Here is a 24,846-nt window from a genome sequence, read left to right on the forward strand (position 1 = left end):
AAGTGTTTGATTAAGTTTTTCTCTACAGTTATGCTGTCTCAGCTATAGCTCTATGACAGTCTTCTATTTTGATTCCAAAAATTGCGATCCTTACCACTGTTTGCCGAGTGCCTCCTATAAGCCAGGATCTGTCCTAAGCACTCTGCAGCCATTAGGTGACTTAATTTTCATCCCAAACCCAGCAGAGGTAGGCAACACAGCACAATTTTGCAAATAGGAAAATTGAGGTTGAGAAGGGAAAGAATCGTACCCAGGACCATGTATGTGTCTGGAAAGGGTCAGCGTCAGGGTTTGGGCCCAGGTCTGCATGCCCTTGCCTATGGCTCCGAATAGAGCATCACTGCTTGGGGACTTGTAGGCAAACCCACTCCCTCAGTACACCTGAAAGCAGACAAGCCTTCTGCCTCCTGGCGTGACAACAGCAGGACAGGAAGCCCCAGCCTGATGTGTAGTGGGTGTCTGGACTCACTTCCTAGGGCTGCTGTTACAATGTAAATTACCACCAAATGGTTGGCTTAAAGCAATAGAAATTTATTCTCTCACAGTCTCAGAGGCCAGAAGTCTGAAACCAAGGTGTCTGTGGTCCCTCCAAAGCCTCTGAGAGGGGGAGCCTCCTCTAGGGGAGGAGCCTTCCTTGCCTCTTGCAGCTTCTGGGGGCCCCTGGCCTTCTTTGTCTTGAGGCCACATCACTAAGCTCTCTGCCTCTGTCTTCACATGGGCTTCTCCTCTTCTGTCTTGCTTCCAGGTAACACAGGGTGACCCCATCTGGAGACCCTGAATATAATGATACCTGCCAAGACTCGTTTTCCAAATAAGCTAACATTCCCAGGTGTGGGGTTTTGGAAAGCAGACATTATCTTCTGGGGAGGCCACCACTCCACCCACTCTACTAGCCAACATTTGTGAAATAGATGAGTGTTTGACGGCTTGAAGTACCAGTGGCTTCCTTCTCAACATTTTTGTTTTCGAACAGGATGATGATTAGCAAGCTGTGCTCTGAGTGACTCACCCAGTAGAAGGCCCCTCTGACCACCCTCCCTGGGCTCTAGGGTCGGGGTCACAGAAAGCAGGAGTGCTGTGTGCCTTCGACAAATTTTCTTCATTCTCACTCAGTGCACCAGAAGGAACCCTCTCCTGCAATGCTCAGTATCAAAGCCGTGGCTTTGGGGTATCAAGAGCAACTCTATCAATCTGCTGCCTGGTCACTGAAGTCAGAGGCAAAATGGCGTTAAGTATACGGCTACTCTACCCAATGCCAGATTCGAACCATCCACATGTCATCAGCAATGGGCTTCTGATTAAGCCTGTGATGAAACACAGCGTGTTTGCAGTGAGAGCAGTGGAATAAAAAGGGTGGGACAGAGCTAAGTCAATGGAAAATCCTTCACGTGGGCCCCCGTCTCATTGAAGGAGACTGGTCAAAATTCCTTCGGTCAAACCCGCAGTGTGGAATTGCAGACAGTGCAAGAAGGCCAGGGCACAACAAGCCACCCGTGAGCACAGGTGTCAGCTTTCCGGGAGGGCTGAACACCTGTCTGCAGAGAAAACGATGGTCACTTCCACCCTTCCAGTCCTCGTTAGCGCCGAAACAAATGCGATATTTAAACGTTCTGGAGTGAGCCTGCCATTTTGCAATATGTGTCTTCAGAGCACAGGAAGTTTTAGAAGAACTGGCAAAATGAGAAACCAGAGGGAAGTGGAGAAGCCTGGGCCATGCTGTCTTGCTGCTGCCCGCCAGCCTTCCAGAGTGTATCACCTTGCTGAGAACACATGGCCAGAGACAGGCTTCGAAAGCAAAATGCTACTTCCTGTCTGAAGTGTGTGAACAAGGGGCCACGATGTGCCCCAGATAGCTCTTCACAAGCCTTCGGTCCTAGCTGGGGTGGTGAGATATTCCTTTGTGTTCTCTCCCTAACTGGCATCCTTCTCTTGTCACCAGCTTCAGCAGGGAAGGCACAGCCACATTCCTTACAGCTCTGTGCATCTGATGCAACCACAACACCTTCCTTCACTGTGGAGGAGAAGGTGCAGGGTTGCAGGAACAGAGAGGCTCAAAGGCGTCTGGAGTGAAAGCATACATACTCCAAACAATGTACATTTCAAAATGTATTGACCCTTGCTCTCGACTGGGCCACTCCCCATTAACTAGTGCCTGGCAGGGCACAGCTAATGAGTGAGAAAAAAAAAATGGAACAAAAAGGTGGAGAGGAGAGGGAGGGGGAGGAAAGGAAATTACAAGTCACATTTCATTAATCTACAAAGCAATGAATCTGCAGACTTCATCACACTGTCAGGAAGATTAATGACTAAAAAGGCTCAAGCTACCACATGGCTCTGCTGCAAGGTCCCAGAAATAATGGAAAATATAATTGATAGAAAAAAAATCAAACACTACCTATGTGATTGTGTGGCAGCCAACTTCGCAAAATGTTACGAGTGACCAACGCTGGGGAATCCGGGTGTGCCCATGCCCAATTTAGTCACAGCAGCCACAAGAAATAAACAGGTATTTTACTTAAAGCTTTTTGTAGGTGGGTTTTTAGGGCTAAAAACTTGAAAAGCAAGAATGCTTTTTGCCATTGGGAATTTTTCTTGATAGATAGAGATTTGCATTTTTTTAAATTTTATTTTATACAAGGTAAAACCATGATGGATTTAGGTAAAATGCCTCCACTTGGTCTGTAAAAGGCAAAAACGTCAAGCTTTCTGTACATGTTTTAAAATGCCCAGGGAAACAAGTATTTCTACTTTGTTTTTCTTTTCCCAAAGGTGGGAACATCCTTGAAAAGTAGGTGAAGGCTGAGTTTCTAACAAAGTCAAACAATATTAACGCTTATCAGTACAGTGAAACCGACAATAAGGATGTGCTCATATGAGGTTTCACAGCAGCGTGTTACTGCAGAGGGGAGTCCGCAGGGGACGGGAACTTATCGCGACTGTTTCTGTGAGCCACACATCAAGCACATTCACATCTTCCACCTGCGTAATCCTCACAGCTTCCTGGAGGGAGCTGGTATTACTACCACCATCCTCTTCATCATGACCATTTTTACAAATGAAAAAGTGCAAGGGTTCAGAGAGGTTAAGTAACTGGCCCTGCATCACACAGCAACTAAGTAACAGAGTGGGATTTGAACCCCCAGTCTGACGTGAAAATATTTTGCAAATTCATCATTGGCTTGAGCAACCCTCACAAAGCGAAGGAAGGAAGCAAGAAGCATTATGCCCAGGGTCCTGCAGTCAATGCAGAGGGACTTTGGAAACGGGACATCCTCATCCCTCCAGGTTTAGGGAACAGCCCTGAGACAGGAAACCAAGTGCTTGTCCTGACGTGTGGACCGCGAGGCCTTCTGGCTGCTGTGAGGGAATTTCTGAAGTCTCTCCTGAGAACCTCTACAGTCCTGAGTGGATGCCAGGAGCAATACTTTGTATTCTCCATGCAGCACACAGTCAGTGTTGACCGCAGGCTGTGGGTATGAGTGTGACGGGCCGGCCTGCTGGCCGTTGGAGGACAGCAGGTAAGAATGGAACCGTCTTCACCACAGGTTCAGTCTGCAGCTCAGAGTCCCTGCACAGCTGAGCTTGGGATGGATACCTGGCCCCCTCTGTGGATTTACAGCACAGGACATCACCCAAGAACAGAAGAGCTCATATAGATAAGAAAAACTCAGGCTCCAGCGCCAGCACCAGCATGCTCTCCACCCCTTCACTAGGTTGGGTTTTTTTTTTTTTTTTTTGTCTTTGTTTTTGTTTTGTCCACTATTGCCATTCACTCCAATTTTACCCATCTCTGACCCTGTCAAATCTGAATAGCTTTGAGGCTAAGCACAGGCCATGGAGTCAGAGACCCCAGCCCTGTGCCTTTCTTCCTCGAGCAGATCCCTTTGGGTCTCCAGCCCCTGTTACCTCCTTTGTGCACTGGAAAGTGAGACTGGGGCCAGGATGGAAGGAGAGCCTGAGTGCTGTGCTTAGGAAAGTGCTGGCAGGTCCTAAGTGCTCCACCGTGGCAGCCACCACTTAGTGACAATGGGACAGTAGTGATACCAGGAGGGCCAGGAGGAGATCCCTGCAGCGTCCTCCTGCACCTGCAGCCCACTGTCCCCAAGAGGGAGGCTTACTTCCAGCAACGGTGTGCCAGGAGGCCCCATTGACAGTGCCCTCCTCCTTCTGGAACTCCTCCGTGTGGCACACCCTCCTCCGGGCGTCCGTCATGAGGCGGTGCGTGGAGGCATAGGAGTAGGCCAGCCAGCGGAACACGTGGTCGTCGGGAGTGGGGGTGTGTTCCTGCGTCTTCCAGGGGGACCGCACCAGATCGTAGGGGTACGCCACCACCAGCTCGCCGCCCTGCAGGTTGCCGCCCAGCACAAAAGGGATTTTTTCCATCCAGGCTATGACTGCTCTGGTCTCGGCGGCCACCTGTGAACATCCCAAATGGACAAGTAAAATGAGCAGGAAGCTGCTTTCTCTCCCCAGCTGTCAAACAGGGACGTAGTCAAAACAGCAGTGCTTTTATGGAATAATCTTAGTAAAGTTTAGAATTTCAAAATCAATTCTGGAAAAATGTGAAAGAGACTTAGAAAGACTCATAAACCAATCAAATGAATGGGCTTTGTTTGGATCTTGATTTAAACAACCTTGGGGAGGGGGGAATAACAGGGGAAATGTGAGCACTGACCAGATACTTGACAATATTAAGGAATACTTTATTTTGATATAATAATGGTAACGCCTTATGGTTATAAAAAGAGTGCCTTTATTTTTTAGAGATATCTACTGAAATCTTTACAAAGGAAAGGCTATGATGCCTGGGTTTAGTTTTAGTAACCTGGGGGAGGAGGAGAAAGTGAGTGAAGATGTGGACGAAACAGGAATTGGTAAGTGTTAGAGGCTGAGATGGGTCCATGGCGATCCTGGGCAGCTTCCTCCCTAATTCTGTATGTTTGACATCATTTAACAATAACATTTAAGAAAAAAAGAAAACCATGTTAAAAGCTAAAATTTGAAAGTTTGATATGGTCAAGCATTGATCAGTGAAACAAGTATTTATCATAAATTGCTAATCTCTGTGAAGATAATCTCAGTAAGATCAAATTGACAATGACAACAGACATTGGAAATCATTTCACCATGATGTATAGAAAACTGAGTAAGGGATGAGATGGACTTGGGATTCATTAAGTTTTGTTGTTTTTGTTTAAACACCTCAGAGGCCCTGGATTGGACCAATGAGAGAGCTTAGTTCATTATACAGTATCACTGTTGGTCTGTGCTTGGTCCCCCTCTGGTTTTATTTATTTATTTATTTGAGACAGAGTCTTGCTCTGTTGCCAGGCTGGAGTGCAGTGGCACGACCTCGGCTCACTGCAACCTCCGCCTCCCGGGTTCAAGCGATTCCCCTGCCTCAGCCTCCTGACTAGCTGGGACTACAGGCGCCCACTACCATGCCTGGCTAATATTTTATATTTCAGTAGAGATAGGTTTTCACCATGTTGGCCAGGATGGTCTCGATCTCCTGACCTCGTGATCTGCCCGCCTCAGCCTCCCAAAGTGCTGGGATTCCCTTCTGTTATTTATTTCAACATGGAAAACACCTGTGAACCCACCATCCAACCGCAGACCTCCCTAACAATTTCTGTTCTGTGTGCCTACACCATCCAACCTATCCACCCTCCTGCCTCCCACTCAGAGGTACCTACTGTATCCTAAGTGATGTGATTCTCATTCTCTCTCTTTTGTTTTATCCCATATGTGTATACCTGAAAATATACCATTTGGTTTTACTTGCTTTTGATCTAAAAAAAAAAAAAGGCAGGGGCGGAGGGGCGCAACGATACTGCTGGTTGCCTTCTGCAATTTCTTTTTCCTCCCACTCAATTTTGTGTTTCCCAGATTCATCCTGTCGTTGAATAAAGCTATTTTCAGGCTTTTTTTCACTTCAATATGGAGATCCCATTTAATGCATTAATGCCTATTCTTAGATGATGGGCGTTGGTAATTTTCAATCTTTTGCTATAATGAAGAGTGTTGCTTTGAACTTTCTTTTACTGTCTCCTGGTACATATGTGTTGGAATTTGTCTTGCACATATCACCAGAAGTGAAATTGCAGAGGCATAGGATATAAAAATATTCTACTTTACAAGGTAATCAAATGTATACTCATCCACAGTGTATACTCACCCACAATGTACAAGAAATCTGTCCCGTATTCCCTCCTACACTGGGGGGATTTTTACTTTTGCCAAACAATGGACATATAATGTTCTCTCATCTGCATGTCCTTAGTACTAGTGAGGTAGAACATCTTGTCATTTCTATTAATTCTGTTTCCTCCTCTCTTACCTTTGGCCATTTTTCTACTGAATTGTTCATATTTTTATTATTTGTTACTCTTCAGCTTTTAAATTTTCAACATTCTCAGTCATATAATTTATAAATAACTCCTCCCAATTTTTAGCTTGTCACAGTTTTTCAAATCTTTTGAGGAACAGGCTTTCTTACCTCCATGGAGTCGAATTTACTAATCTTTTATGATGAATGCCATTTGCATCTCACCTAAAATAGCCTTCCTCACACTAAAAGCTATATTCAAAATTTGATGAGATATTGTTGTGAATAATTGTTAAATTTTATCGAACACACCTTTCTATAGACAAATCACTTCATATTATTTCTTTGTTTTCTATTATTTCATTCATTTTTGCCCTTGTTTTCTATTTATTAATTTTAATTTTTTTTTTTTTTGAGACAGGGTCTCACTCTGTTGCCCAGGGTGGAATGCAGTGGCATAATCTCAGCTCACTGCAACCTCCACTTCCCAGGTTCAAGCGATCCTCCTACCTCAGCCTCCCAAGTAGTTGGGACCACAGTTGTGCACCACCACGCCTGGCTAATTTTTGTATTTTTAGTAGAGACAGGGTTCCACCATGTTGGCCAGGCTAGTCTTGACCTCCTGACCTCAAGTGATCTGCCTGCCTCAGCCTCCCAATGCCCTTGTTTATAAATTAATCTCTCTTTCTTTGGGTTTCTTCTGTTACTTATTTATTTATTTATTTGCTAACTTCTTAAGTTAGTTAACTTTCAGCCTTCTTTTGCAATATAATAACTTAAAGTTATACATTTTCCTAAAGCACTATTCTTTGCTGTAATCCACAAATTTTCATATGTAATCTTTTCATTATTATTCAGTTCTAATTACTTATTAGTTGTCAATATTTTTTTCTTTGACTTATTCTGTAGAAGTTTTTTATTTTCTAAATACATGATGAGGTTTTCATTAATCTTATTATAGTCTTCTAGTTTAACTGTATGGTGGTGAGACCAAGGTCTGTCTAACACCTATTCTCTGAAATTTGTTGAGATTTCCCTTATAAGCCCAGTTTATCATCAATTTTTTTAAATGTTACAGGATTACTGTGAAGAATATTCTCTAATCATTGGTTATAGAATTTTTTTTTTTTTTTTTTTTGAGATGGAGTCTCACTCTGTCACCCAGGCTTGAGTGCAGTGGCGCAATCTGGGCTCACTGCAAACTCCGCCTCTCAGGTTCACGCCATTCTCCTGCCTCAGCCTCCCAAGTACTGGGACTACAGGCGCCCGCCACCACGCCCGGCTAATTTTTTGTATTTTTAGTAGAGACGGGGTTTCACCATGTTAGCCAGGATGGTCTCGATCTGATCTCGTGATCCGCCGGCTTCGGCCTCCAAAAGTGCTGAGATTACCAGCGTGAGCCACCGCGCCCGGCCATCATTGGTTATAGAATTCTTTCAGGCCCCTTATGTCAAGCCTGTTAGCCTTGTTACTCAAATCTTTATCTTTGCTGATTTCTTATCTATCTAGTCTATCCACAATTGAGAAAACTATTGGTGATGATAGAATTGTGTAATTCTCCTTGTAGTTCTAGACAACAAGGTCAGATAACTAAATTCTAGTCTAAAAGCAAAGACTGAACATCCAGAGACTCTGCACAATTGTGCTAAAAGGATTACTTAGCTCTTATAGCCTAGTGGCTAAGAAAGCCGGCAACCAAATTCCAATTTTGGTCTAAGTGTTCCTAAAGAATAACATAGCTTGAATTCTCAACTTTGCCCAGTGTCAATAGGATGTTAGGTGGAAAAACAAACAAATGAGCAAGAAACAACTAAAACAGGTGATGTGGGAAACATAAGAGAAGATTTAGAAGACAGAAGACTCAGGGGCCTCCCTAGTCTCCTGCCCACATCAGCACCCTTGGGCATCCTAACTGAACCAAGTGGCATTGCTGCTGTCTGTCTTCATCACCCTACTGCTCACTTCCTGAGGGCTGGATGACCCTGGACTGTCAGTCACTAAAGGAGCCCACCCTGCTGCTCCTCCTCCAGTACGTGGCACCCACATTTGCTGTGCTGGGGGCTGGAATGCCAAGGGAGAGCTGCTGTCCTCTCTCCAGCTCCCTTTAATCCACAGTAGGAGAAGTCCAATCTTTTTTTGTTGTTGTTTCTTTGTTTTGAGCTTGCAATTTGCTTGTCTAAAATAGAGCATTTCCCGGCCTTCCTTGCAGTGGCTGATACCATGTGCAACTGAATTCTGGCCAGTGAGAGTTAAGCAGAAGCATTATGTAGAACTGCTTATAGGAAATTGAATTATCTGAGAGAAGAACTTTTTCTTTTCCCCAAACCCTTTCTCTCCTGTTCCTTCAGACACATGACAGTTGGAGCACCAGCTGCCACCCTGGATTATGACCTTGAAGATGAGTGCCACATGCTGACATGGCAGAGACAGAGACAGAGATGAATCCTGGGTTCCTCATGTCTGGCCCTTGGCTGGCTTCCAGGGTACTTTTACGTGAAGAAAGAAAGAAACTTTTACCTTGTTAAGGCACTATTTTGATTTTTCTGTGGCTGCAGCTGAATCCAACACTAACTTATATATCAATAAAGGTAGAACTCTTGAAGAATGTTTACGATCGAAGAATCAGAGTAAGGAGCTCAACTATGATGCCCAGGAAAGACAATAAGAGGTATGGGAGAATTATTTCTTCTACAACATACTCTTTGTAAAACAAGACCTAAGAAATCTGAGGAAATATTTCTCATCTAATTTCATTTTTCTTTCCAAAGAAACACCACATGTAGTAAACCCAAGGGATGTGCTAAAATAAATATAAGATATATTAAGCAATCAGTAAGGGCTGAGGATAATTTCTTAGTAATATAACCGACAGTGAGAAAGATATGAAAGGTAGTAACAAACATGTGCAATTCAGGGGAGGTTGTTTTGGTTTTGAAGCTCCATGTGTTTGTTAAGAAATATAATTAAATGATTTCTCCTCTACGAAGAATCTCCCCAAATATCCACCTAAAAGGTAGTTATTATCTAGCACACTTATCTGCTTTTGGAGAAAACATGAAAGAAAAAAAAATTGTTTCGTCTCTTTCTTAAATGTCCTATCCTCTGCAAATACCAATGGGGGTTAAGCCCGGCCTTTTGCTGCTTTACAGATGAGGGGTATTCTGACTCACCGTGGCATTTTCCGACAGAAACCACTCAGGGATTGCAATATAGTGATTGGGAACTTTCCTGGGGACGTTCTGTCGATCCTCTGCCTCCCAGAGCAGCGTGTTTAAATCAGGAAAGTTGTTGTTGATGTCAATTCCGTCGTGGGTCCAGCGTCCCAGGGACCAGCCTCCCAGCTCCGAGCCCTGGAGACAAGTGAGAGTGTGAAGAATGCAGAGGCTGCAGGACAACGCGGACCCTCTACCATACAAGATGCCTCCATCTCCACTTCCCCTTGGGGAGTGTCTCTAAGCCTCTGGATGCCCTTTGACCCCAAGATGGCATCTAAAGGAGAATATTGAAAAACTTCCTATTAATATCTGGTGGGTGGTAGATAGTTCAGTCAAATTACTCCAAAGAGGGAATTCAGAGAACCACCCCTGCCACATGGAAGTGCTTAAAAAGCATTAGGTTCCTTCTTCCACCCCTACCTTCCTCTCTTCCATACTGGCCAGGTGAACCTCTGAGTAGCAATGAACTCATCATTGCAGTATCACTGGCCACCATAGTAATGCATTCTCCCTGCCTGCCCATGATTCTGGCTCACTATTTAGCAATGCAAATTCCTAACTGACTATATCTGCACCAATAAATGCGACCACATTTCTATACTGTAAAGCTTGTATTTGATAGGTACCATTGTTTTAATATAATTTTCCATTTTATTCCTAGGTATTGTGATATATCACTGTCAATACACAACACAACATAATACTAACTATACTCTATGTTCTCTTTATACATAATTCTGTACATGTGCATATTCTATGCACACCTATAACCTAAATATGTTCTATATCATAATTGGAACATAAAATATAAAGAATATATCAGAATAATAAAACAACTTCCTCAGAAGACTGATGAGAAGATTAAAGGCAATAATCAAGGCTAACACATGCCATGATTAAGTGCTTAGCCAACATAAAGTGGTACTACTGGATTCTATTATTGTTATGTATATAGCAATACTGCTGTTCATCTTCACTTCCTCCAGTATGTCGGCACGTCCACCTCTCAAGGCCACCATCATTCTCAGTGCCTGCTTTGCACCTTTCATAAACCTTGTGGGCTTCCCTGCCTCAGCAGAGACACTCAAAAATAAAACTTGTGTGACCAGGCACGGTGGCTTGCACCTGTAATCCCAGCACTTTGGGAGGTCAAGGCTGGCTGATTAACTGAGGTCATGAGTTTGAGACCAGCCTGGCCAACCTCCTCTCTACTCAAAATACAAAAATTAGTTGGGTGTGGTGGCAGGCGCCTGTAATCCCAGCTACTTAGGAGGCTGAGGCAGGAGAATCGCTTGAACCCAGGAGGCAGAGGTTGCAGTGAGTGGAGATTGTGACACTGTACTCCAGCCTGGGCGACATAGGGAGACTCTGACTCAAAAAATAAATAAATAAAGCTCATAAGGTGGAATTTTGCATAACCCTGGAGCTGGGGCCTCGCTGCCCACATCCTATTGGGTGAGATGGGCCAGGGCCATTACCCCTTCGTAGGCCTTCTCGTAGCCATCGGGGTTGAGGGAGGGGAGGATGTGAATCCGCGTCTCCTCCACCAGGTGGACGATGCGCGCATTCCGGGCCAAGTACTCCTGGCACAGGAACTGCACCAGCAGCAGCAGCAGCTCCCGGCCTAGCACCTCATTGCCGTGGGCCCCCGCGATGTAGTGGAACTCGGGCTCACCTTTACTCAAAGACAGAGAGAAGCACAGGTTCATGTTGAAACACTTAGGGCCAAACAGTGCTTGTCACATTGTGTTAGGGGGAAAGTCTTGAATAATATAAGCTTGCCATTTTAGCCCTATTTGTTCTTTCAAACAAACCTCTAAAATGACATCAGGACAACTGTCTTATTCCCAGAGAGTCAGGTGTGCAAGAAAATGTGTAGAAAAATCTGACATGACACCTCTCACAGGGTAATAATGTCCATTCTTACTTACCAAGAACAGATCAAATAGCATAGTGCTTAGGGCTTAACATTTACAAGTTGAGCACAAGCCATAGCAATCAGTGCCTCTCTTTTGGGAGGCAATTATTTTTCTTAAAATAACTTCCTATTAAGTTTAACAAAGACAAATGAATATAAGCAGAAAATAGTCCATCAGGGCAAATCAGCAGTGATGCAGTGTAAAGTGGGCTTTCTTTAGGGATTTTTTCTTTCAAAGCTCAGCTTTGAAATCTTAGGGTGCTATGGTTTAATGTATGTGTCCCCCTAAAATTCATATGCTGGAACTTAAGATCAAACGTGAGTATTAAGAGGAGGGGCCGGCCGGGTGCAGCGGCTCACACCTATAATTCCAGCACTTTGGGAGAGGGCTCCAGTGCAGGAGTTCAAGATCAGTCTGGGCAACATGGCAAAACCCTAACTCTACAAAAAACAAACAAAAAAAATTAGCTGGGCATAGTGATGCACACCTGTAGTCCCAGCTTCTCAGGAGGCTGAGGTGGGAAGATTGCTTGAGCCCAAAAGGCGGAGGTTGTAATGAGCCAAGATTGTGCCACTGTACTCCAGCCTGGGAGATGGAATGAGACCGTCTCAAAAAAAGGAAAAATAAGTAAAAGAGATGGTGCCTTCAGGAAGTGATGAAAAGATTACTCCTCTTATAAAAGGGTTCCAGAGAACTAGCCAGGCACTTTTGACCTTCTGCTCCTGCCATGTAAGACAAGAAGGGGTCTTAAGAGGAACAGCCCTCACCAGGCACTGAATCTGCCCACGCTTTGACCTTGCACTTCCCAGCCTCCAGAACTGTGAGCAATAAAGTTCTGTTGTTTATAAATTTCCCAACCTCTGATATTTTGTTACAGCAGCCAGAAAGGACTAGGGCCTGGCATTTATCAGTGCTGGGCTCAAGCTGACAACACATTTCCTTCCCTCATTGGCAAAGCTGCTGCTTTTGAGGAAATGTGATTTTACCAGAAGATAAAGTTTTATCATTTAAAATAAACTCCTGCCGGGTGCGGTGGCTCACTCCTGTAATCCCAGCACTTTGGGAGGCCAAGGCAGGCGGATCACCTGAGGTCGGGAGTTCAAGACCAGCCTGACCAACATGGAGAAACCCCGTCTCTACTAAAAATACAAAAATTAGCCAGGCGTGGTGGCGCATGCCTATAATCCCAGCTACTCAGGAGGCTGAGGCAGGAGAATTGCTTGAACCCAGGAGGCGGAGGGCTCCAGGAGCCGAGATTATGCCATTGCACTCCAGGCTAAGCAACAAGAGCAAAACTCCATCTAAAACAAAACAAAACAAAACAAAAAAACCTCCTGAGAGGAACTCCTGAGACTTTGATGAATGTTCAAGTAAATCGGACAAATCTTTGTACCTAAATATCAGCAGATTTCTAAAGAGCTCCCAGATTTACCAAAAAGAAAAACAGAGAAGCCCATCTCACCTATAGAGGTGCAGGCTGGGGAGTGATTGAATGGGAAATGGCTGAAAACAGGAAATATCTAAAAATAGAATTGAATTTTTTTAAGAAGTGGGAGAAGCTCCTCTAGTATGAGCCATTAACGATCAGGGAATCCTGAAGGAGGAAGAAGTTCTGTCCTGCCCACCTCAGCCACTTTCTTCTTTGGCTGTTGTGGTTGGTCTCAGAGGTAGACGACAGAGAATGAAATATGCTCCCTTTGGAGAGAAGATGGGTATTTCCAGTGTAAATAATTCTATAGTCCATATCATAAGATGAGTGGTTCACAGAGCCAACATGTGCAGAATCTGTCTATGTGAGACAGCAGTGGTGTGGACAGCTGACGCCCTGTGGCATGAATCTTCTCATAGGGTGAACAATCTCCTAACTGTTTACATGGGTACCAAAGATGAAGGGGCCAAGCATCCCAGAGGGGCCCTTCTCACCGACTTCATGCTCCCCAGGGTGATCGGAGATCTCCACAGCATACAGCTTCAGGCCCTGGTGGCTTTTTCCAATGTTGTAAATTCTGGTGATATTGGGACACATTTCATTCACAACTTTCATCAACTGAAAAACAAAGTGAATCCAAAACTCTAAGCATTGATGACTATGCACTAAAAGGACAGAGCTCCCAAGAAGACGGAAACCTCTTGCTTTCCTCCACAGCCTCCCAAGTGCATCCACATTCTGCACACTCCTGCTGCTATCACCTCTACCCAGAACACTCTCCTTATATCCCTCTGCCCTAGATAATGCCTGCTTTCCTTCCAGCACCTGCTGTACCATCACCCCCCTAGGAAGAAACTCCTGGCCATTGCCCCCACCCCGTCCCATACTTTCCACACCCCTTGGTTATGGCTATCACTTCCTGTTATCCTCCAAATGTTTATGTCCCCCAAAATCCATAGGCTGAAACCTAATCCCCAATGCATGAAGAGCTGGGCCCTCTCAGAGGTGATTAGTGTCCTTATGAAAGAGGCCCAAAGGAGCTTCTTTGTTCATCTGCCAAGTGAGAATGCAGCACAACGATGGCCCTGTGAACCAGAAAGTGAGCCCTCACCAGACCCTAGATCTGCCAGTACCTTGATCTTGGACATTCCTGCCTCTAGAGCTCTGAATAGATTTATGTTATTTATAAGCTACTCAGGTTACAGTATTTTAGCATGAATGGACTGAGATACTTGCTGATAGGGTTTGGCTGTGTTCCCACCCAAAACTCATCTTGAATTGTAGTTCCCATAATCCCCACATGTCATGAAAGGGACCAGGTGGGAGGTAATTGAATCATGGGGGTGGTTTCCCTCATGCTGTTCTTCTGATTGTGAGTTCTCACAACATCTGATGGTTTCACAAGGGGCTTCCCCCTTCACTCGGCATTCATTCTCTCTCCTGCTGCCCTGTGAAGAGGTGCCTTCAGCCATTATTGTAAGTTTCCTGAGACCTTCCCAGTCATGCAGAACTCTGAGTCAATTAAAATTGTTTTCTTTATAAATTACCCAGTCTCAGGTATTTCTCCATAGCAGCATGAGAATGAAGTAATACACCTTCCTTAGTTGTGACTATCACCTCCCTGGTTGTGGCTATCACATACTTGGTTGTGATTATCACCTCTCTGGTTATGGTGACATCTTCCCTGATTATAGCTATCACCTCCCTGGTTGTGGTTATCACCTCTCTGCTTGTGATCATCACCTTCTTCGTTGTGGTTATCACTTCCCTGGTTGTGGTTATCACCTCCATTGCTATAGCTATCACCACCCTGGTTGTGGTTCTCACCTTCACTGTTGTGGTTCTCACCTCCCTGGTTGTGGTCATCACTTCCCTGGTTGTGGTTATCACCTCCATTGCTATAGCTATCACCACCCTGGTTGTGGTTCTCACCTTCACTGTTGTGGTTCTCACCTCCCTGGTTGTGGTCATCACCTCCCTGGTTGCAGTTATCCCCTCCATGAGTGTGGTTATCACCTCTCTGGTTGTGATCAGCACCTGCCTTGTTCTGGTTATCACTCCCCTGGGTGTAGTTATCACCTCTCTGGGTGTGGTTGTTACCTTCCTGGTCATGGTTATCACTCCCCTGGGTGAGGTTATCACCTCCTGGGTTGTGGTCATCACCTCCCTGGTCGTGGTTATCACTTCCCTTATTGTGCGCATCACCTCCTTTTTTGTAGTCATCACTCCCCTGGTCATGGTTATCACTACCCTGATTGTGGTTATCACCTCTCTGGTTATGGTTCTTATGACTCTTATTGTGGTCACCACTTCCCTCGTTGTGGTTATCAGCTCCCTGGTCATGGTTATCAGCTCCCTGGTCGTGGTTATCACCTCCCTGGTTGTGGTTATCACCTCTCTGGTTGTGGTCATCACCTTTCTGGTTGTGGTCATCACCTTTCAGGTTGTGGTCATCACCTCCTTCATTGTGGTTACCACTCTCCTGGGTGTGGTAATTACTCCCCTGGTTGTGGTTATCACCTCTCTGGCTGTGGTTCTTATTGCTCTTGTTGTGATCATCACCTCCCTCATTGTGGTCCTCATTCTCCTGGTTGTGGTGCTCACCTCCCTGGTTGTGGTTCTTACCTCTCTTGTTTGTGGTCACCACCTCCCTTGTTGTGGTTCTCACCTCCCTGACTGTGATCATCACCTCCCTCGCTGTAGTCATCACTCCCCTGGTTGTGGTTATCATTTCCCTGATTGTGGTTATCCTCTCTCTGGTTGTGGTTCATATTGCTCTTATTGTGGTCACCACCTCCCTCATTGTGATTATCAGCTCCCTGGTTGTGGTTATCACCTTCCTGGTTGTGGCTATCACTTCCCTGGTTGTGGCTATTGCCTCCCTGGTTGTGGTTTTTATCTCTCTCATTGTGGTCATCAGGTCCCTCATCACGGTTATCACTCCCCTGGTTGTGGTTATCACTTCCTTTGTCGTGGTTCTCACCTCCCTGGTTGCGGTTCTCACCTCCCTCAGCGGTGGTTTTTACTTTTTAACTATGATTTCCTGCTTTCTTATTGCCCACTCACTACACTCCAGATCATTGAGGAGACAGACTCAGCCTTTTATCTTTTATGCCTGACCAAATAAATATATCTTAATATCAACTTTTTCTTATAATTTAATGAGCATCTACATTGTTGGGTTGAGCAAATACACACTGCTCCTTCCCTCCTGGAGCTTGCAGCACACAGCCAATAAGAGGCATGCAATGACCCAGTTCATTGCCACTAAGTAAGGAGAGCACTGGGTCACCATGACAACAGGAATCATGGGGTTAAACGGTAGGAAAAGCAGGCTTCAGCAAGGAAGTGAAATAGACACATGCTGTTTTCTGAATTTTGCCTTTTTAGTCAGCTCGTCACACTGATAGCTGAGGTCTGGGGAAATGAGACCAGGGGCCAAAGGAGGTACCAAGGGCTCTGCAAGTCATAGGAGAAAAGGTTACCCTAAAGGTCAAAGGCCGGAGACACCCTCTGCCTAGATGCCTCTGCCTCATGTCACTGAACGAGTACCTGTGAGTTTACTGCAAGTAGCTGTGATTTGCTAAGCTAAATTTGTTTATCAATACCCAAGTGAAAGAAGATCTGATTCAAAGGGCATGTCTTTATTGAGCCAGGCACCAGACCATGCAGTAGGGGCCAGAGGGCTCCAGGGACAATTTCATGACAGTGTGTTAAAAGACCAGGAAGGAAGCCCAGGTGCTGCAGAAACACACAGGAAGGCCATCCTGGCCAGGGTGGCTGGTGGTCAGGTGCCCATTAGGGAGGCCCGTGGCCTTCTGAAAGCTGAGCTGGAACTGAATTGGTGCAGGACAGAGGAAGGGCATAGCCCACAGTGGGGCGGTGTGGACTTGAATGCTTTCTAGCAGGCTGCCAAAAAATCGGATCAACCGAATTATCCATAAAATGTCCTTGTAAAGTGTAGATAAACAAATCTGTTGCAAATTTTATGGTGGGTTGAAATCTATTAGAACTGGAAAATTGGTATTATGTAAAATTTATGATACGTTGGAGTTATATGACTCTGTGCTTCATATGCCTTTCATAACACAACATTCTGTAATGACTGGGAAGAGTGGTTTAATGAGCATCAAGAAGCGTTTCTAAAGGAGTGGGAAGATTTACTGCTGCTGTAGCTTGGCTTTTATGACATGCCTACGAGAGGTGACAGGTGCAGCCTTGACTTGGAATTCAGGGTCTAACCCTCTTACTGCTCCAGGGGTTAAAACAGGCTTCCCTTTATGACAACACACTTTGTGTCACAATATTTAGCTGAGAGAAAGTTGGCTACAAAGGGTCTTATTCCCAAGAATGCTACAACAGAAACCCATCATAAATGGAGAAGCAACATGCAAAGGACATGTAGCTTCTAGAGTCATCGAAGACAGATACTGCAGGGACAGCAAGGGGCCACATACGAATAGCACCATGTTTTAATAAAAGACACAGTAATCACGTCACCAATTATGTTAACAAGAACAGTAAGAATACGCTCCATTTCTCTACTAAGTCTTATCATCATGACTGGGGGGGGGTAAAGTAGAGAAGGCAGAGAAGATCTTTCCCATTCTACAGACTTAGAGACTAAGGCCCAGAAAGCCATCGAATAATTTACCCTGGGTCACCCAGCTGGGAGCAGGAGAAGCCAGGACTTTGGCATCTCAGGGCTCTTCCCACACCCCTATCTGTCCATGAAGGTGTAGTAGAGAAATGAGAACCAGTGCATCCCTGCTGCTTGTTTTATTTGCTGCATACTGTGACCATTCTGATGGCCACAGCATACTTGGCATCTCCTTTGAGACTCCATGTACTAGTCCCTGCTGATGCAGTCATTCTCAGCCAACAGCATTGACCTTAGCAAATCCTATCTGGCAGGCAATTCACCGTCTTACATTCAGATCAGTGACTAGCTCTATGGACATAAAGCCAGGTGGCTCATCACAAACTAGGCAATGAATGCAAGCATTCAGCCCAGGCTGGCTTCCTTCACTGTTACCCCACCCCCTTCCAATTAGCTGCAGGAGAAATGTGCTGTCAGTACTAGTGATCACGACCTTGACACTGGAAGAAGACAAGCATCACCTTCCCCTGAGATGCACACTTAGCTATGGCATGGGAAGATGCTTGGGCCATGAGTCATCAGAATCACCTCCTTATATTCTACCCACTATCACTGTACTTTCATAGCAGCCACACTTTCCCACCGATGGCACAGTATTGGTTAACAAAGTGCATGCCACTGTGCCACGGTATCATAAGCATCTTTCCCACATGAGAACATGGGCCTTTGAAAAATCTTCTTCTCAGTGAAGTTCCTTTACAATTCTCTCTGCACAGTGGCCCTCTGCAATGCCAGGAAGCATCTCTCCAGTGGCTACCAGCACCATCAAAGACCTGGGTGGCAGCCCACTCTGCTCTTCTCAGCAAGGCAACCGTGAACATCCCCAGGAATGGCGTTTCCCGTTTAAACACAATTAATTCTTGTAAGGGAATACAATTATTCTTGAGAGGGGTCAAAGATGGTTTTTTGGAGTCTGGGTCTTTGTGGTAAATGTTTGGGTCTTGATGAATTCAGTCAGAGTAAGGAATAGAATTTTCACCATGACCTTAGAGCATGTATTCTCAAAAGAGATGACATCACCCCAAGGGGCTGAAAATTGTGGCTAAAAAAGCCTTAGGTATTACAATGCTTTGTGTTCCCCCAAAGCTCAACCCTATCTAGCAAAATCCTATTTCTTAATATTTAATATAATGCAGGGAGGATATTAAGAAAAGAAAAGAAGTCTAAAAACTTTCCCTAGGTGGGTAGTAATGAAAAAGAATGTTGAGAAACATCATCTTAGAAAGTACCAGGGTTTGCAAGACTCTTGGTCTCTTCAAGACTCTGTTTTCCCAACTCTGAGATGGAAATAAAATTTGCATCCTGGTGTCTACTGAATCCCAGGCTCTGCTGCTTCACTCTCTACTGAAGGAGATAGAATCAAGAGCCTCAGTTTCTGGCAAAATATCAGAGGGAAATTTTTCATAAAGATGGTAAAATGTTATGCGCACTGACACTTGTGGCATGTTTCATACTTTGTCTGTATTCATGAAAAGTTATGAATTGGGAGATATCCAAACATTCCAGAGCAGGAAAGAAGCTGAGAAAAGTATGATGCATCCACTCACCAGAACATTCTGCAACCTCACAATCACAATTATGAAGACAGCATGGAAAATGGCTAATGATCCAATATTCGCTGAGAAACACAGGGCCAAGATGTAACTATCCTCTCATCAAAACCGTAGGAATTCTGTGAATACAGAAGTTCAAACACCACATGGAAATGGGGAGAAAATGGAAACTGCCTTTTTTTTAGAGTAGTGGGTTCGTGGAGGATTTGTCTTTAGGCTTTTGGTTAGCATTTGATGCTGACACAATGTTGTTTATCCAGTGAATGCAAGTTTTGTTTTGTTCTGTTTGTTTGTTTGGTTTTTAAAGAGGAGAGTAGGGAAGAGGAAAGTTCTCTTCTGCCATCTTTCCTCATTTGCCTGAGAAACAGGCACCGCACCTTGCCCAATGGAAAATAAATTCCGGAAGAAGGGAAGAGGGAAGGAATGGAGTTGGGTGTATCTGGATGTGCAGGCTTGCTGCTCCGCCCTGGCTTCCTGTCCCCACAGGGTCAGGCTAAGCATGGTACAAGTGGGTGGGTCAGTCATGGTCCCCACAGCCTGATGTCCCCGGCCATCCTTAGGTGCCCTGGAAATCAATGTCATTAGATGGCTGCCTTCCAGCCCATGTCTGCCTATGTTACTTTTTTCTATCCACATCACATTGTCTACATATGGGCCATCAGCCAGTACTTGCTGGGTGTTTGGGACCTGACAACACTGTGACCAATCCAAAGAAGGTCATTAACCTTGTCCTCAAAATCACTTCTTCCTCTTCTCCACAGAAGCACACCAGGCCCCTCTCTCTCCCCAACTCACTCTAATAGGTGACCTCCACTGGGCAGCCTGCCTGAGAAATGCCTCTCTTCTCATCCTTCTTCAGGCCCAGGGGCCAGCCCTCCATACAACTTCCAGAAAGACAGCTCTGTGCACCTAAAGAAACTCCACAGACCCCCGCGTCAGGATAAAAGCCTCTCCTGGCACTCAGGACCAGCCTCCTCCCAGCTACCTGCAAATTGTCACAGAACACACCTGTCGGCTCCGACTTCGTGCCTTCACTCTTGCTGTCCTCTCTACTCAGAGCACCCTCCCTCCACCCCTGCCTGCCAGTGCCAGCCACACACGTTGGATGACAGCTGACCCCCTCTGCAACCAAAGCCTCCCAAACCAAGGCCAAGCAGATGGCTCCCTTCTCTCTCCCATCCCCCATGACTGTAAGGACCTCAAATACACACATTGATCAAGTGCACACTATGGATGACAAAATGACAGGGTCTCTTCCCTCATTGCCCCAAGTGAGGGAGACAGGCAATGCACACGTAAACCAGCAACTAAGCAAGAATAAATTGCAACATACGCTATGAAGGTCCTCCGTATTTTCTTGGAACAATTCCCTTTCTCCGCCTTATAGTGGCAATGTCAGGACTTTCTCCTTCCTCTCCTCCTCCCTTCTCCACCCAACCACCTGCAGCTCCCCTCTGCCTGGAACTGTGCCTTGCAAGTCAGTGCTGTCTGCACAAAAGAGTCACATGTCCCCTCATTATCTTCCTCGTACAATGCAATAAGGTTTTCTATTTTCACTTCTTGCTTCCTGCTTCTGTTTCTCATTTTTTTGGTTTGTTGTAAATGTCTCTTTCAATAGTAGGAAAAATGAACACGTTTTTCCTGAGGGAGAAAGATTTCTACAGTAACCCAGCAGACTCCATATGGGGAAACTGCTCAAAATGTTGACTTCTTTCCCATCCCCAGGAGCCAGGAATCCAAATGGCAAATCATTTCTGGCTTGAAGACTCTTCAGGATTGATGGGCGATCTCCCAGACAGTCTCTAGTTGATAACTGCTGAGCTGTGGGATCTCACATGGGTCTTCCAGTGTCACCTGAGGGGGCTGCACTGATTATCCAAAGGTACCTCTTGGCTCCAGTAGTGGTCAGAGTTGCCTGGGGTAATGAAGCATACTCCGCTTGCTCTCCTTGTGAGAAAAGAGCCCCAAGTCTCCACGCAAGACAACTATTTACAGATAACAGCTACCTAAAGTCTCTGTGCAATTCACTCATTTTAAAGGCATTTAGATTTATTGTTTTTGACATTAATTGCACTGAGTTGATATCTGTCTCATTTCTGAGCTCAAGAAGCTGTGCTGAGACGTCCAGTGAGCAAAGCGGAGTTAACACATCAGTGCTCCATAAAATGGAATGGCGAGCAGAGCCATATAAATACCCCAAAAATGTAGAGCAGCAGGGATGATTCACAGCCCTCAAGTCCAAACACATTATCTTGATTTCTGAAGAGCAAGACAGCAAGAAGATTTCTTAGCACATCCCACCTCTAAGTCTGTGCTGACAGGTGTCTGGAAGCTGTGTGAGTATCTCAAGTTAGATCACATCAAGACAAACCAAGCTTGTTCATTCCATGGGATTGGAGCTCCGCTTAATTACTCTGACCTCAGAAACATCTTCCACATTTGTACTGGAGGGCTGCTCCCCTCCCTTAGCACCTACAAGCCCTCCCTTTGAGCCATGTTAATTTGCCCTTGGTGGATCCTTGTTCTGTAAATGTATTCAGAAGGACATTTCTGCATGTTCTGTCTCTTCAGATTCTTAGCTCTCTAAGGATTTCTCATTTGCCAGCTCCTCCCCATGCTTTCTAGCACCTGCTGGGGGTGGGCGCAGAACAAGATTTCATAGGCACCGCACTTAGCGTAGGTACTGCCTTTTTAGCTTGTCCTAATAAACACACTGTCCCTTCCCCCTTGTGCACTCAGTATGCAAATGCTGTCAAACCTCAGAACTATTGGGTTTCTATAATTAAATCTGGGGAAAAAATCTCATCTGGGATTGTCTTTTCTTTCTAACAATACTAAGAGCTATGAAGCTATCAACCAGTAGTTCTGAAACCTGGCTGGACAGCAGAATCACAAAAAGAGGATTCAAAAATCTGGATCCCCAGGCTCCTGTCTCCTAAGGATTCTACTTTAATTGGCCTGAGATGCGGCTCAATTATCACTAGCTTTACAAATTTCCCCAGGTGATTCCAATATGCAATCAAGATTGAAACTCTGAGAATCTGAATAATAAGGGGTAGTGCTATAGTCTCTCCGTGCTGTTTTCCCATCTGCAAATAACAATAACAACAGTCCCTACCCTTCTAGAGTTATTAGGACTGACACGGTCATGTACATAAGTTGGTCCTATGTGAATATTTTCCGCTATTATTATCATGTTATCCTAGATCTTTTTTCTTCTTCAACTCTGCATCTGACCAACATCCTTAAATAGCACTCAAAACCACAATAATTCTTAAGATCTACAGTATTAACTGAGAAGAACCTGGATTCAAATTGTGTTTCAATAATCTGCCAGCCAGGAAGCCTTCCTCTGGTCACCTGAACCCCGAATCTTGAAATGACAAGCATTTAATGTGTCTTCAGCACATCAAATGATCATTCAGATCCCTAATCATCAACTTCTGGAAAAAAAAATTTAAGCGCTTATGGACACATAATATGTTGCTTTTTTTGACAAATTCCTGGCATGAGGCTTTGTGATCTGGGTCTTACCTGGCGCATTTCCTTATAGTTGTGGTGTTTAAAATCCAGGTCATCAGTGGTGGTCATCTCATTCCGGCGGTGATAATAGTTATTAGGATCTAGGGACAGAAACATGATTTTGAATTCACTCCCATCCTTCTATCTCCCATGACATCTCTGTTAGAGACACATGGGGACTGCAGGGACAGTGCAGTCCAATCTCTAGCTTCTAAGGTTGGTTCAGAGATGAGAAAACCAAACTGCAGGAAGCAACTTAGGTGTCCGAATTACCCAGTGGTTAAGAGTGTGGAGCCAGAATACCTGGGTTCAAATCGCTGCTCTTCTACTTACATGCCGGATGAGTATGTAAGTGGGCAAGTTACCTGCACAGTGTTTGACTTGGTTTTTTACCCATAAACAAGAAAAAGAATGGTACCTCTCTCAATGGTTTATTGTTAGCATAGATGGGACAAATCTATGCACCCAGCAAGCTGTCAGCACTACATAAATAAATGAATGGGTATCAAGACTCCACACATATGCACGGAGACTTCTGGAAGGATGTGGACCCTATAAGTCTCTTACCCAGCATTCATTCCCCTTCCTTCCTTCCTAAAAAAGCCCTATGTTTGGGAATCCCCTTTTCCCACTTCTAGGAAGATCTCAAGTCCCTAGCTCCAGGGCTCCAACATGACTGGCCAATCAGAACACAGCATCTACTGGCCACTGTCATTGATCCAGATTGAAGGGAAGGACTTGATTGACACAGAGGAGGATTGAGTAACAATCTCTCCCCAGCAGTAAGAATGCAGAAGCACATTGCCCACTCACTACTACGGCCATCTGACCTCAAGAAGAGCTAGCCTCAGGATGACTTCCGTGGTGTAGATGGCCCACAGTAGAAGTCAGAGAACTCCAGTAACACTAAGAGCAACTGAATCAACCAACCCAGAGCCCAACCTTGGACAAGATAAAGACCAACCTTTGCAGCTAAGCCAGTGGGAACTGGGGTTTCTGCTGTGGGAGCTGAAGCACCCTAGCGGATATAATCAGAATGTGTTAACAGAGCTGACCTTTGGGGACTGGGATTCGGGGGTCAGGGAGGCAATGTCTGCTCTTCACTTGATTCCCTTCCATATAAATTGACTCCCTCTCTGCATTCCTGTAAGTGTGTATGGTTTATATAATTACAAAAACCAAGAACACAGAGAAGAGAGGATAGGACACGGAGGAGCAAGAGCAAGAAGGAGGGCAGCCTTGAATGGACCACTCCATCTGCCTTGAGGTCCCCCAGTCAGCCTGGTGACATCTCCGTCAAGAAGATGACACTGGAAATGTGGTGCATTTCCTGCTCTGTTCAACGCTCCCTCCAATGCAGAGAACCCGCTTCCCTAGAAACCGTGTGAGCAATGTGGGAACCATGCAGTGTCTGTTTAACCCAGTGGCTCTCAGGGCCACTCTAGAGGCAGTAAGGGCAGTAGGGGGATGAGCACTCTGTAGTATGTGGAGCAGCGAGGCCAGATCTGTGCCACCAACTGTGGTCCACAGACCAGTAGCATTGGCTGTTCGCTAGATCCAGCCCTGATCTACTGAATTAGAAACCACACTGCAACAGGATCCCAGCTGGCTCTGTAGACATTCACAGTTTGAGAATACTCAGCATGTGTTACATACATCTGCCATCAACTGAGCCAGCCCTGTGCCTGCATCCCCACAGCCACAGGTCACAAGCGCCATATTCAAAAAGATCAAGGTTCACTTAAAGACTGGCTTCACCCTTGAGAACAGAGGCCACTTGCAACAAGTTAAAAATCACATATAGACTCAAGCACTGAAAATACAGCTTTAATATTCACAAACGGTTTTCTAGTCATGCAATTACAAACAAATAACTGTTATGGGAAGGGAAATAACGTGGGAGTACAACTGGCATTTTGTCCAGACAAGAAAGCAAAGCCATTTAGGCTTAGCCAGATGCCTCAGTGATTTATTTCTCAAGCCCTTTCCTTTTGGGAGTAGAGGCTGACCACGCCTCGGGCAAGCTGCCTTCCCCTTGATTTCCAAACCTGCCAGTTTCAAAGCAAAGGTAAAACATGTATTTCGCATTCATTTACACCTAACTTACTCGCAGGCTGTTATCTAAGAGCTATTCAACATGCCCTAAACCTCGGGGGGCGTCTTTTCAAAGGACTTTAAAGCCCCTTTTGTTTTGGAACACAAATTATGCCTTCAAGGTTC

At 45.1% G+C, this 24,846-nt stretch overlaps 1 protein-coding gene across 2 annotated transcripts in view; it reads right to left on the bottom strand.

Moving 5' to 3' along the window:
• CPXM2 (carboxypeptidase X, M14 family member 2) overlaps positions 1–24,846 on the bottom strand; it is a 205,483-nt gene that overhangs the window by 70,479 nt on the left and 110,158 nt on the right. For both annotated transcript variants that reach the window (XM_030941422.1, XM_010357489.2), the window contains exons 7-11: positions 22,639–22,727; positions 13,386–13,509; positions 11,022–11,218; positions 9,499–9,678; positions 4,119–4,416 (exon numbers count right to left, since the gene is read on the bottom strand). In XM_030941422.1, the coding sequence (XP_030797282.1) occupies positions 4,119–4,416; positions 9,499–9,678; positions 11,022–11,218; positions 13,386–13,509; positions 22,639–22,727 (888 nt within the window). The remainder of the gene's footprint in view (positions 1–4,118; positions 4,417–9,498; positions 9,679–11,021; positions 11,219–13,385; positions 13,510–22,638; positions 22,728–24,846) is intronic.

The sequence above is a fragment of the Rhinopithecus roxellana genome, chromosome 11 (genome assembly GCF_007565055.1).
Source record: "Rhinopithecus roxellana isolate Shanxi Qingling chromosome 11, ASM756505v1, whole genome shotgun sequence".
NCBI classification, from domain to species: domain Eukaryota; kingdom Metazoa; phylum Chordata; class Mammalia; order Primates; family Cercopithecidae; genus Rhinopithecus; species Rhinopithecus roxellana.